The sequence below is a fragment of the Necator americanus genome, chromosome III (genome assembly GCF_031761385.1).
Source record: "Necator americanus strain Aroian chromosome III, whole genome shotgun sequence".
Classification (NCBI taxonomy): domain Eukaryota; kingdom Metazoa; phylum Nematoda; class Chromadorea; order Rhabditida; family Ancylostomatidae; genus Necator; species Necator americanus.
Window position 1 is genome coordinate 10,590,735 of NC_087373.1, and position 14,150 is coordinate 10,604,884.

At 39.6% G+C, this 14,150-nt stretch overlaps 1 protein-coding gene across 2 annotated transcripts in view; it reads right to left on the minus strand.

The window, feature by feature from the left end:
- RB195_009193 (uncharacterized protein) overlaps positions 1–14,150 on the minus strand; it is a gene marked incomplete at both ends in the record, with an annotated part of 32,766 nt that overhangs the window by 8,820 nt on the left and 9,796 nt on the right. Inside the window, 38 exons of one of the 2 annotated variants that reach the window (XM_064196067.1) lie at positions 137–265; positions 375–563; positions 625–735; positions 1,645–1,800; positions 1,855–2,079; positions 2,184–2,299; positions 2,360–2,483; positions 2,686–2,756; positions 2,820–3,004; positions 3,073–3,177; positions 3,273–3,446; positions 3,804–4,093; positions 4,158–4,271; positions 4,344–4,480; positions 4,554–4,719; positions 4,864–4,982; positions 5,068–5,167; positions 5,613–5,734; positions 5,792–5,932; positions 6,111–6,285; positions 6,349–6,504; positions 6,650–6,814; positions 6,870–6,968; positions 7,033–7,234; positions 7,294–7,498; positions 7,569–7,659; positions 8,054–8,161; positions 8,220–8,349; positions 8,411–8,603; positions 8,830–8,918; positions 10,105–10,287; positions 10,360–10,574; positions 10,633–10,848; positions 10,914–11,087; positions 12,047–12,176; positions 12,235–12,448; positions 12,520–12,646; positions 12,701–12,903. In XM_064196067.1, coding sequence (XP_064047211.1) covers positions 137–265; positions 375–563; positions 625–735; positions 1,645–1,800; positions 1,855–2,079; positions 2,184–2,299; positions 2,360–2,483; positions 2,686–2,756; positions 2,820–3,004; positions 3,073–3,177; positions 3,273–3,446; positions 3,804–4,093; positions 4,158–4,271; positions 4,344–4,480; positions 4,554–4,719; positions 4,864–4,982; positions 5,068–5,167; positions 5,613–5,734; positions 5,792–5,932; positions 6,111–6,285; positions 6,349–6,504; positions 6,650–6,814; positions 6,870–6,968; positions 7,033–7,234; positions 7,294–7,498; positions 7,569–7,659; positions 8,054–8,161; positions 8,220–8,349; positions 8,411–8,603; positions 8,830–8,918; positions 10,105–10,287; positions 10,360–10,574; positions 10,633–10,848; positions 10,914–11,087; positions 12,047–12,176; positions 12,235–12,448; positions 12,520–12,646; positions 12,701–12,903 — 5,849 coding nt within the window. Of the gene's footprint in view, positions 1–136; positions 266–314; positions 564–624; positions 736–1,644; positions 1,801–1,854; positions 2,080–2,183; positions 2,300–2,359; positions 2,484–2,685; positions 2,757–2,819; positions 3,005–3,072; positions 3,178–3,272; positions 3,447–3,803; positions 4,094–4,157; positions 4,272–4,343; positions 4,481–4,553; positions 4,720–4,863; positions 4,983–5,067; positions 5,168–5,612; positions 5,735–5,791; positions 5,933–6,110; positions 6,286–6,348; positions 6,505–6,649; positions 6,815–6,869; positions 6,969–7,032; positions 7,235–7,293; positions 7,499–7,568; positions 7,660–8,053; positions 8,162–8,219; positions 8,350–8,410; positions 8,604–8,829; positions 8,919–10,104; positions 10,288–10,359; positions 10,575–10,632; positions 10,849–10,913; positions 11,088–12,046; positions 12,177–12,234; positions 12,449–12,519; positions 12,647–12,700; positions 12,904–14,150 lie in introns of both variants that reach the window. The other variant, XM_064196066.1, reaches the window with a different exon arrangement.

Below are 14,150 nucleotides of genomic sequence, written 5' to 3' on the forward strand. Positions count from 1 at the left end.
AAAATAGAAGATGAACCGCTTCATTCATTGAAGCCTTCGATTCGAATTGAAGATTAAATTTGAACAAAACAAAGCAGCGAAATTGAAAACCCACAGAATATTGAAGAAACGTAACAAAGGGGAACTATCAACCCACCTTTTTTCTTACTTCAGCGTCTAGTGCAGCACTGACCGTTATCGATCCTGTATTGTGATCAGCAACAAATGGCAAAACTTCGGAGGAAATCAGCAAATAACGTGCACCAGTCATTGCGAAGACGTGATTCTTCACGATAAATCTCAGTGTTCTTTATGACGTCTTCAGGAACGGTTACTTCAATTTTCTTGTCAGGATCACATTCAAATGTAGACATTCCTCCACTGTTTAATGTAACCATCATCAGAGCACTGCTAGCATGAGTCCCATCAAACGCTAACAGCGTAAGATTGTAGTTTTGTCGCACCACATGTTGATTTAGGCGTGCAATAAAGATTTTTCCCGAATCATCTATCTTAAACATATCATCGTCATTTCCTCGACTAATGAACAGACGGGTGTTGTTGAATGGAGGTAAATCATTGTCCTGGAAATAGTAATAGGATTGCAACGGTTTATTAACAGACTTATGACTGCAACGTACGTACCGTCACTTCCACTCTTGCTATAATTTGCCCGATAGTAAGATGGCTGGCATCAATGCTGACAATGTAGAAGTTCTCATCAAATCGAGGTGGTTCATCATTCACGTCAGTAACCTAAAATCACACCGATCGATTTGGATACATATGGATACGTAAGCGATGAATCGAGAAATGTAAGATCGCAGAATTTGTAAGTGAAAGTAAATCGCCTGAACATTCACGGTACGTTTCTCGCATAAACTCGTTGTGAAATAGGACCTTAAAGGCACCACACCACGAATCTGAGGTGGTACGGATTTCAGGTGAAGTATTCGTATACAGGATGGTAGACTACGGAGAGGGGGGTGATTCCGTCCATTTCTTCCTAATTGCCGTAAAAAACGGCCCGGAAGATACGGCTTCATTCGTTTTGGCGCAACATTTTGTACAAGAGGTTCGATTGGAGCGCGCCAGCCTTGTGCGGCGCCGCATCTTCCGGGCCGTTTTTTACGGCAATTAGCAAGGAATGGACGGAATCATCTCCCTCTCCGTAGTCTCCCATCCCGTATGCGAATACTCCACCTGAAATCTGCACCACCTCAGATTCGTGGAGTGATGCCTTTAAACCTAACGGCATACCCTTAGAGCTTCTCCTTCCCTCGCAAACGTTTTAAACAGAAATTATCCTGAAACCTACGGTACTTCGAGAATGAAGAAATCATTTTTAAAATAGAAAAAAAAACGGCAGCCCAATAATGAAAAAGTAAAAATAAAACGAAATACAAAAAAAAAATCAGTTTCCTTGTAGAAGAAGAGAGACTGAGATGTAACTCTAAGTTCCCAGGTTTTCCTTTGAGTTCTCTAATTTTCATGAACTGGAGTGTATCTCCATCTTTAATATCCTTACCATCTTTTATATGTTTAGTTTGATAAATTTATAAAAAATATGAATGGAACAGTGGCACTGGGGCGCCGATAAAAATGCCAGGATAGATCGGACAAGTAAAAAGGCGCAGAAAAAGGAACCAGAGTGGATCAGCATACCTCAATATTGAATTTGTGATCTGTGAAAAGTCCTCCTTCATCTGTTGCTCTCACAACCAATTCGTGTAATGGCGTTGTTTCTCGATCCAACGGTGAAGCAACAGTTAACCATCCTGATTCCTGATCGACTTTGAACGCGTTGTTCGACTTTCCCTTCTGATTCGGAAACAAATCAACCTGGTCATGCGGGAAACTATAAACGCGCCGTACCTCTAGTAAGCTGAATGCAATTGTTCCTCCTGGGGATTTGTCCAGATCTGTTGCGGAAAATACAGCTACACTCGTTCCAACTGGTGCATCTTCACTAATCGATAATCGATCATAAGCTCCCAGGAATATCGGTGCGTGGTCGTTAACATCAGATAGGCGAAGTGTCACTGTTGTCATCGTATGCGCCTCTCCTGTAGCGTCAGCTCGAACAGCGAATCGCCAAACCTTTAAGCAATAAGCAATCTTTTTTTTTCCATAATATTCAGTGATCAAAGAAAATAGTTGTTGTGTATATGTTTAAAATATACTAGGACTATAAAACTACATACTTCCTTCTTCTCCTTGTCAAGTGGCTGCCGAACAATCAGTTTTCCTGTCGAGCGGTCAACAGTGACTGGAATATCCGGAGGTGCTTCAAATACGGAAAAACGAACATCGGGCACATCTAAATAGCAACATTATCCTTGAATTGACATCTAATCAAATGCGCCGAACACTCGAGTACCTTCAGTCTGTTGTAACGTTCCAATCACAGTTCCAACAGCACAATCTTCGGCAACAACAAACAAATAGTGGCTGTTACTAAATCTCGGTACTGGAGTATTTTCGGGAAGAATTGCAACAGATACCTAAATATTAGTTGATGTTGAATAAATAAAAAAATTCTTAAACAAAAGAAATCTCTTATTTCTGTGGTGAGCAAACAGCATGAACTACTCATTACTACTCGAAAATGGGAATCAATCAATAGATCTTCGGTTTTTAACATATAATAGTGCAAAAAATTAGGTGTTTTATGATGACATACATAAAACATAAAGTAAAACCCACTTGAGCAGTTCCGTGGTGTGGCGGATTTGCCTGATCTGTAGCTCGTACAGCGAAATTCACCGTGGAACCCACTAAAAAGAGTCCTAGTTATCGCTGTCACTAGAAGTGGCTAATAGCATACGCCTTTAACGTACCATACGTCTCCAGTGGGCCCACCACAGACAAGGTCCCATGTCGTGGATGTAGTTTAAATGTCGAACTTGCTTTATCATCTCCCAAAAGCGCGTATTCAACCAAATCGTCCACGTCGTCATCGGTGGCTGAGACCATTAGCAACGCTTCACCTTCGCGAGAATTTACAGCTATGGACGTTGAATATCTGAATGGGGAAAAAATTCGAATGTATTTCGCATAAAGGAATACTTGTAGGTACGAAGAAATAATTACTTCGAGACGACAAAAGTTGGTGTACTGTCATTCTCATCAATCACGTTAAGAGTTAGCGTACTGAACGCCCGTCGACCAATCGCATCCTCTACCATCAATGGAAGTCTGGAAACAAGTTCAATTCAATTAAGAAAAAATAAAGAAAATAAAAAGGGATGAAGAGCTTCGACTGGTGACGCGATACATTTACAAAAATGTACCTATAACTTTGCTGGGTATGGTGGTTGAAGACGATTTTTGGATGTATCCTTCCAGTTAGCTTCTCTATCCGTAGTGGTTTCGTTCGAGAATCTCCACTACCAATGGAGTAGTGAAGAGGAGGCACACCGTCACGAGCTTGGACCGTCAGAATTGAAGTCTTGTTGGTCAATGCACTGGAATAAGAGTGAATCTCTGAAAGTGAGCAAAAAAAAAAAACGATTTGAGGGAAAACTCGGCATATCTAGGAGCCTTCGAGGTATAATACGTTTGAAAAGAGCAATAGATGATAAAATGATTGAGAGAAAAAAGTTATAGTAAAAAAATGATATTAGTATAGAACCGTATACAACAGAGATCAAATTAATATGAACAGATCAAAGATTATGAATAATTCGCCTTTTTATAGCCTTCTGAGATTCAAAGATTAATTAATTGTTCAAAAAAGAACCTTAACAAAAACAATTTAATGAAATTTTCATTTATCCCATTGTTCATGGACGGTTTCATAAAGATAACCAAGTAAACCTCACTTGTTCTCCCTGAGTGCCACCACGTACTGGCTCTGCTCAAACCTTGGTGGCGGTTGTCGACGTCCAGATACGGCAATGGTTGTGATAAGTTGCCCGTACGCAGTGAATAATCCATCCGACACCGATACATTCAACGTCTTCTTCCCACTATCTCCGTGAACGTCATCATTGTCAATCGATCGAAGAAGTGTCACTTCTCCGCTATGTTCTGAGACTGAGAACAATGTCTCGTCACCTTCGATGATAGAGTAGAGAAGACGGTGACCACCTTCGATAGAGGATACGGTATCCTGAAACAAGTGTTTCATGTTGGTAGTACGAGAAAAAGGCAAAAAAAAAAATTCTAAAGCTTACATCGTCTGTGACGCTCATGATTGCCACAAATTGTCCTGACGTTGCTGTGTCCGATACTGTAGCTGACGCAAACGGTGTCGAAAACTTTGGTGGCTCATCATTGACGTCCTCGACCTAAACCGTACACAAATTACTTCTGTGAGCGGTCTCCGCCGTTATCTCTTGAGTTCACAAGTAAAAACCAACCGCTAGCATTAATTTCGATTCTCCTGTGAGTTGTGACTCATCTGCTGCCACCAACGTAACTTCATAACGCTGTTTCTTCTCAAAGTCGAGCAATTGTGCCAATTTCACCACTCCAGTAGTGGGATCCATTTGGACTACTACAAGTAAGGAACGAGTATGATGGGAATCCATTAAGTTCAATCCGAAGAGATGCGGTTCTGATTAGCTTACTTTTTGAGTCTTGTCCCGAAACTGCGTAACTAATAGCACCATTATCACCATCCGGATCTGTGGCTTTCACTGTTATTAGTGTGGTGTCAACCGGAGTAGATTCGGAAACATTAACTCGATAGATAAGGTGTTCAAATCGAGGGCCATTGTCATTCACGCCAGTTATCTGAATGAGTTTCAATATAATTTGAAAAAAAAAGAATTTGAAGACCGGTAAGTTTTTTCCGACAAAACCTTCATACAGTCAAAGAAGCACGGAAACAAACACAAAAAGCCAAATAAATTCAAAGGAAAAGTAAAATAGAAGTACTTTTATGTTGACAACGGCTGTTGAGTTCAAATTATTCCTTGTCACATCTCTTGCCATTACGGTCAAATTATATGAAGAAGTATCCTCAGCGTCCAGATCTCCATTAACGCTCAAAACGCCTTAAAGATACACAAATTCGTTGGTTTTAAAAAAATATGTATTTCACAATTTAATAACATATGAACTTTTCTGCAAATTTCTCACCTGTAGCCATGTCAATTGAAAATAGATTTTCCTCATTTCCATCAGAGATAGTGTACATCAAGTGGCTGCCAACACTGCTTGAAGCTTTCACTTTTGTCACCTATAAATAACCTTAATTTGAATGACATTCTCTCAGGAATTCTTCAAGAACCAGATTTTAATTCTTCGAAAGAAACCTACTGTTTCAATAGCTTACGTAAATAGAAAACAAATAAAATTCTTCAAAAAAAAAAACCACTTCTCTCAAGATTATCCGGAAATAGAAGACAAATTCAGTGGAAATGTAAGATAACTTTCGGGAATTTGATGAACTATAAACATAATTCACTAGAACAGACGTGCCCATTTACCAAACCATTACATTACAAAACAAAACGTTGAAAGAAAAATCTTTGTTTCTTTTTTTTTTTGGAGCAAAGAATGTCACAAATTCCTTAATTATAGCACCCTCGATGAAATCACTTATTTCTATTACTGTGGATTAAAACGCAAAGCACTGTGGGAGTGATATGGAATAGTTGAAGATGTGAATGTTTAATGCTTACAACAGTATTCCTTGGTGACGCCTCCGAAACGCTTGCAAAGTACTGTTTCTTCGAAAAGATTGGTCTTGCCTTATCGACAACCTCCACCCGTACAGTCACAGAGCTCTTCAGTGCAGGTTCACCTTAAACCATATTACTGTTTTGCTATACTTACGTGAAATTGAACAAAAAAGACATACCTTGATCTGTCGCCACAATCTCGAAATGATACACTTTAGCATCGTTCAACTTCCCATTCACAGAAATCTTTCCGTCATGTTTGTTCAGTTTGAAAACCGAAGGTAAAGAGGAACTGTGGTACCGTACGATCCCATTCATTCCTGTAATTCCAACAATATTTCTAATAAACTTCATATAACTAAATAAACCAAGGCATAAACTTGAAAATTCTAATAAACTAGCAAACTAGCAAAGCAACAATAAATAAAAAATAATATATGATTACTTAGCAACAATAAACTTAGATATTCTAATAAACAAATTATTCGTAGTACCAACCTATGTCTTTGTCAACTGCTTTTACGGTCATTATTTTGTCGCCGAGCGCTGCGTCCGAACTGACTACTACATCATAGGGCAACCCAACGAACACAGGCGTACAGTCGTTAACGTCGTCTATTCGGATAGCGACAACAGTCTGTGCAAATTGTGGTTTTCGTTCATGAGTACGAGCCTAAAAGCGTATTTGTACTAACAGCCATCATCAATTTAAGAAAAAGGAGGTAATTAGGCGCACCTGGACCAGTAGACGGACAATGGGTTCATCTTCTCTATCGAATCGTTTCCCAGTTAGGGCAATCATTCCTGTACCCTCGTGAATGAACAGTTCTTCTCGTTCATTCAGAATACTATACGTTACGCTGGCACCTTCTGGTGCACCCACTGCGGTAACCTGGAACAAAAAAAGCTGCGTCCCTCCGTTTCGATCATACAATTTACACGAAGAGATAAATATGCAGTAAAATACATCTTCTTCTCATAATTGGCGAAAACCAATGTTTTCTTCTGAATTTGGAAGGAGAAAACTGGAAACTTACTGCCACGAGAGGTTCTCCCATAGAATACGTAGTGTTCTCTTTAACACTTCCATGATACTCTACTTGAGGGAATCTTAGACCGACTTTTCTTCCCGATGTGTTCTTTACTTCGATGTGAATCGTACTTGACGCAGTATGGACACCATCCGATGCCAGAACCTCCACCTGTAACGAACGAGTTGAAAATTAGACTGTAAAATACTGAAGCAACCAACAATACCTTATATTTGGTCTCATTCAACAATTTAGGGTCAGACGTTAATACAGTAACCGATCCATCTGTGGAATTGACGGCGAACAGTTTGGAAAATGTGCTGCCCTAAAATCCATGATCTTTAGCCACTCCGTTACCGCGTGAAGAATCACAAGAACGAATAACTTGCCTTAATGGAGTATCGCAGCTTTCCTACAGTATCCTCATCTTTCGCAATTGGTCTCGCTATGATTGTGTTAGCTACGGTAGGTAGCACGAGGTCAAAGTCGTATCGTGGTTTTGTGAAAACAGGCTTTTGATCATTTGTATCGATCACTGACACAATTACCATCGCCGGAATCGGAGATGCTCTTACTGGTTCTCCCATATCGCTGAAATTTCCTTCTGATACCCTTTTGTTCTGAGATTTCAAAAAATAATAAATGATTACCTAGCCTGAACATAGAATATCCATTCCTTTAGCTTTTCATAATCAAGTGGCTTCCTGGATCGAATGGCTCCAGTTACAAAATCCACAACGAAATATGGTTCATTCGGATTGAGTAGGCGATAACCGATTAGGCCACTCGGTCCTACATCCTTATCCGTTGCCGATATTAGTAAAGGAGAGTTGTCAGCGAGCAGAACAGAGGAACCTGGAATCAAAACAAAAATAATAACTTCTGTTCACATGCAACTGGATAAGAACAATGGTAGCGCTCTCACCACTAGGGTTATTTTCTCGTAAAAATCCACGATATATTTGTTGTTTGAAAATTGGCGAATGTTGATTAGTGCTTGACGTTTTGATAACAACCTAAAAATGAGGTGGATTAATTAGAAGGCGAGTAGTTCCAATACAAAAACAAAGAAAAAGCAAACAAAAATTCAATACACTCAAAAGAAAAAAAGCTGCTTCTAAAAAGACAAAATAATAACGTCGTAAGAGGCATTTTTTTGAAACGAACAGTAGATACAAAATAAGAGATTTATGCTGCGTCTTTTTTCAATTGGTGTCCTGTTTTTACTGTTTTCAGTTGAGGTTTCTACTTCCAAAGATTCTATTTGTGAACCTCATTCATCACTTTTCTAAGGGCACTACGATAAATACATAAAGATACACAAAAATTGTCATTATATATATTATATATTTTGGGTAACTTTACCATATAATAATTTTAACTCCACTAATCCACATCACACTCCGTTACCTTAGCAGTGTCCTCCTCCCCGGCCCTGTTCCGTGCGACTACAGTACATGCCACACTTTTTGCACGTTCCCTCGTCAACCATCGTTTGAGTGTTACAGCACCAGAGGCCTAAATTTCCAAGAGATTAACGTAAGCTTCGAGTATACTTCGCACCACGCGAACTTACCGCATGCACGTCAAAATGTGGACATGGTTGTTTCATGGAATATCTTGCCACTCCGTTTGGCTGCGTGGATACTACTAATAGCACCGATCCGAGTGCTGTCGTATCTCTCGCCGTTCGTTGGTACAACTCTCTGAATTGGCGGATGATAGATGAAATCTAGGTGTATATGAATTCTAAACAAATGATTTTACCTTGTAAACCTAAATCCATGCCCATCGTAAGAACTTGTTTGAATTCTAACGTTTGCAGTGTCACTTAGTGGATATTTACCACCGTCTGTCGCTCGTACGGTTAAGATGGATTCAGTGTGGTCGATTGGAAGACGCTTGGCAAGGCGGACAACACCTAGTACTGGGTCTAAGGAGAAAAAGCCCAGCTCGTTCCCTGAAAAGGAAAAATCTTAGGAGACTGAAGAAAAATCTACATGCATGAATAAATGATGAGTGCGACAGAAATGTGATATCAATGCTCTGAACTGATTTTTTTCAACTATTTTACACCAAATATTTTTCACTGAAACGAAAATTTCTTTATTTGCATTTCAGGAAGATAATTTCTCTAATTTTTCTGAAAAAAATTTAAAAAATTAATTTAACAAAAAAAAACTCACCACTAATAATGCTATATTTCACCATTCCATTTTCACCAGAATCAGCATCATGAGCTAGTAGAGTAACAACCGAATACCCAATAGGTGAGCTGCAACACTTACTCTTGAAGAAATATGACCACATTTTTACCCAGATTAAATTTCATCTGGAGATGTCGAAGTGCTACACTTTTTGTTCGAAAATTCATGAATATGTAGTGGTGCTTAGATATCACTCCTTCCCTTATTATTGTTACCTTTGTAATTGTAATCACTAAATTTTCATCTGATTTGTAAAGATTGTTCTTTGTTGAACGATAAGTAGACCTAACGCTCTTGTTCTATGCATTCATCTTTAGGTTAACCTATTAGTTTATCCTATAAATTTCCTTCCATGGTCGTCAATTTTTTAATTCACAACAGCCTGTGTCCTAAGCCAAAAGAATTATCAATCTATCAAATCTATGGACGGGAATTATTCTACTAAGTATATTGTTAAGGGCATCACTCCACGAAACTGAGGTGGTGCAGATTTCAGGTGGAGTATTCGTATACGGGATGGGAGACTATGGAGAGGGTGGTGATTCCGTCCATTTCTTCCTAATTGCCGTAAAAAATGGCCCGGAAGATGCGGCGCCGCACAAAGCTGGCGCGCTCCAGTCGAACTCCTTGTAGAAAATGGTGCGCCAGTACGCCTGAAGCCGTATCGGAAATCGGACAGAATCACCCCCCTCTCCATAGTCTCCCATCCCGTATACGAATACTCCACCTGAAGTCCGTACCACCTCAGATTCGTGGAGTGATGCCTTTAATTGGAATACCTTTGTCGTCCAATGAAAAATAAAAATATCAGAAAAGTAGAAAAAAACCATAGAAACTTATGAAAAACTAATAGGTCTCGCAAGCCTGTTCCTTTTTGTGGCTGGAAAGGATCCACGGTAGATTAACAACATTATAAATAACAATGTTAGCGCCTTAATTCTCTTTTTTGCTATATTTGTTTCAGTTCACATCCTTCACATTTAGCACATACATACAAAAGAAGAATGGCGAGAAAGCAACTTTTTTCAGGAACTTTTCCAGAGTAACGAACCAAAGAGACATTACAGTGCAGAAAAAAATATAAATTTCCATTATTTTATAGTGAGCGGCAATATGCAGAAAAAATTCAAAGTTTACATTATTTTATATTGAGTGGCAATAAACCATCTAAAAACCACAATTTTCATCGAACTTTTCTGAAAGCTGTGAGCTAAAAGACACTTGAAATTCTCGCTCGCAGGAAAAAAACCTTACCTCAATGGTACTGTGACACTGTAGTCTTTGTGAACAAATCTTGGTGCATTGTCATTATCATCCATTACTGTTACTGTCAGCGTAACATAATTAGTGAGCGTTCCTTGGCGAGCAAAAATGATTGCTCGAATTTCACGGCAAACCTCATAATCCAACGATTCCATAACTAGTACGCTTCCAGTACTGAAAAAAAAGAAGAATCTACGAAGAATACGGAAAGAGTGTACGAAGGCCTCTCAAAGAAATAAACCGTACGTTGGTTCCACGCGAAGTTTGTCCTCCATGCTACTATCCTCAACAGAATGAATACCGTACACCATTGGTTTCGCTGACTTGCCAGAGACACTGGATTTCGCTCGCACGGTGTAGATTTGTGTGCCAACGGCAGTTTTCTCAGAAACTTGTGTTTTGTAATGTTGCGCAGAAAACTGTGGACGAGAAGTGGCCGAGCGCGATAATTCGATCGTAATCTGTAACAAATTCAAATATTACCTAGAAGATGTCAATAGAGAGGAATCTGTCAGTTACCTCAGAAGTCGCATTCAACTGTCCATCGCTGATTTTAATAGTAAGTACGATAGAGGTTACGTTATGTGAAAGAGTTTCGACGGGTTTCGCTAATTGAAGAAGTCCACTGTCAGGTCTCAGCGCGAACGTTTCATTCACATTTCCCGCTTCAATGCTCCACCAAACGGCATCACCGTCTGGATCTGTCGCCTCAATTTTAGCTATGGTGAATCCAACCTACAATGGCAACATTAGCTCCCAATAAACCACAGATTACAAGAAAAAATGCGTAGTCCACAGACCTGATCAGCATCCGAGACGGGGATTTTTCTTCCGTCGTTCTTCGCAAAACTGGGTGCTCGATTCTCGACTCCTTTGCTTCTTTGAGGAAGACCAACAGCGGTGAGGACCACTCGAGTTTGCGTCATTTGAGCTGGTAATCCTCGGTCAGTCGCTTGGATAGTCAGAGTTACCACCTTAAATAGTATATACTAAAATGACAAGGGGTTCAAATAAGTTGTAGGCTTTAACGTGAAAATCAAAAGATTTCTGTCACCAAGGTCATATTTCAAAAGCAGTGTCGACCCAAAATGTCCTGAAAAAAGACGTGGAAAAAGGCTTCCAAATTTTTCTTACGAGGGACCCAACATCGTCAATTTCGGTTATTTCGGTCCTTTAATGAAAAATTAATCACCCTTTTCAGTGCAGCAACAAACGTCTAGGTGCGGGCTAATGGATTAATGTTACAAGGCGTTGGATAAGTAAAACAGTTATTGTCGGTGAATCCAAACACTTTTGCCTTGTCCTCAACGGCAACTCGTAATTTTTCCCACTTATACCTATCACTCACTGAAATCCGCGTATTTACGAATTGCCCAAACCAATGGACGGAAGAAAACGACTTTTTTTATATAACGAAGGAACGAAGGCTATCGAAAGAGCGAATCACGAATTGTAGCTACTTTTCTCTGTTTTTCTTCAAAAACGAGGTAAAAATCGTAAGAAATAAATCAAAACTGTTGGATCTCTCCGACAGGATGGTCTTAGCTTAGAAAAGAGAAGGAAAAGGGTTTAAACCTGCGCTACGGAAAGGAGTTGTGTTACCTAATCTATTTTCGCCCCTTGTTTTTTTATATCAGGTGTTTAATTTGTTTTTTTTTTTAAATTTAAGCCTGTGCTGCAGAAAATAAATGGAAATAAAACCAGACGATTTGAAAAAACAAATGAGGTAAATAAACTAGATAACATCTTAGCTGTTCTTCCATACTATGAGAACTAAACATTTTAGAGATTAATTTTATTAATTTCCTCCTCTAGTTTAAAATCTCCCTTGGTTAGGGGTTTGACCTGTTCAGGAAAACACAAGTGAGTTACAGCCTTCATTCGTAAGTCGAAACCAGAAATAAGAAGACCAAAAACATCGCTAAGATCCAACCTCATCGGCTGTCAACGGTACACTTGTGGTGATGTACCCGCTGTTATCAATAGAGAATCTTGAATCGCCGTCGGTGATGTTGTAGAATAGCTCCGCATTTTTACCAACATCAGCATCACTTGCGAACACCCTGAAAATCAATAACTCGCTTTGTTTACATTTTCCAGAAAATGTTGAAAATTACACACCTGCTTACAATCCCGATCACACCAGCAGGTACGTTGTGGTGATAGATCGGTTGTGCAAAAATTGGTGCATTGTCGTTCACGTCTTCTATGCTAACAATTACGGGCACTGATGAACAGAGTTGAGGTTCGCCCGAGTCACAAAGTGAAACCCGAAGTTCATGTTCTCGTTGAGTTTCGCGATCAAGACGACGAGATCCGGATGTTGTGATGTAACCTGAAGAAATATTTCAGTGAAGCACCCAGGGAAGGAAACACAACAAAACCACTTAAGAGAGCAAAACAAACCTGTGTGTTGATCAATACGAAAGAAACTTTGTGGATCTCCTTTGGAAATCTTATAACGAAGTGAGGACGGTGAATTTGAATCCACATCATCTCCATCGGTGGCATCAATCTTTACCACAACAATGTTCTGAAAACGAACTGCTAAGCACGTATTCAACGCAAGAATGTTACGATAACGGACCTGTGGTGAGTTTTCTTTCACACCAGCATGATAAATCGGTAGCAGTGGAACCGGGCGATGATCATTTCTGTCGAGAACGCGTACAAAAACATGAAGTACTCCTGTTTTTGCTACGCGACTTTGAGGACTGTCGTTTGCTTCGATCGTAAGCCAATACGTGCTTTGCTCTTCACGATCCAACACTTTTGCTGTTCGAATCATTCCTGGAAATGTAGCTATGGAATATCCAGAAGCAGAAATCATAGTTTCCTCCTGATCAAATTCCAGACGCCCACGCTAAACGCTCATTAAGATAGAAAGATGAGGTGTTTCGCGTGGAGCAGTGGGTTTTTGACGTTTCTGACGCTTCCTTTCCAACGTATTCGACTTTAATTCATAATCCTAGAGGCTAATGAAGGCGTATGCAGTGACTATGCAATGGCTTATGTGGGTCAACCGATGCATCATCCCTGTGTCCGAATCCTCGCAGACAAATCTGGTAGCAACTTACTGACCCTGGAAGGGTAATAGGATTAGATAGCTTCAGGCGGTTTCGAACCGCCGACCGCGCTGACGCTGCGGAAAACTTTTATCATTGCAACCGCGTGCAACCAATCACTATTATGACTTTGTGTATCTGAGCAACATCAACGATGATTATCAACTCAAACAAAAGTAAAAAAATTTTGTAATATATTTTAAGTGTACTGCACGTATCCTTCAAATTTAGAGGACTTAATCGACATCGGGGTAGTTTTTCTCTACCGCAATCTTTGAAAATAAGAAACCTGCAAACAATTGTGCAGCCAAGAAGAAAAGAATGAGTGCAATATCAACTATGTACCAGGAGATGACTGCGATTTTTTTTTAGTAAACTAGCATAAGTTGATGCCAAAACTATTTCAGATCGACTTCGTTAATTCTGTGGCTATATTCCGTGAAAACTCTCTTATCAACACTTTAATGTTATTTGAACCCAAATTTTAGTTCAAACGACTTTCGTATTTTCGACGTGACTTGACATTACTTTACTCTACCACATCTGAACCCTGAAAAACATGAGCCTAGAACTTTTCGCCCGTTAACGACATTACTTTACTCATTGTAAAGCCTTGAAATCCGTAAAGTGGAGAACTCTGTTCATGTGCAAATTCCAGCACAGCTAAGTTGACATATTTAAATCTTTACGATGCTGAATTATGATTTAGGACCCCTTTGAGAAACGCCCGCGCTAGCATGTCCCATTCTGCCCGTTCATTATTCGTCCAGTCGCCGCATGATTAATTAGCTTGTAGCGGCTGGCCTACGAAGTAACAAATAGGCGGAAAATTGAATGGAAGATTATCTTCTAATATGTTTAAAGGTATTGGGGACTTCGGATCTGTTACTAGTTTATTTCTGGATCTAACTAAGTTCAGTTCTCCAAGGCCTTATGAGAATTTCTTGAAATGAACCAGCGCCGGTATTACAC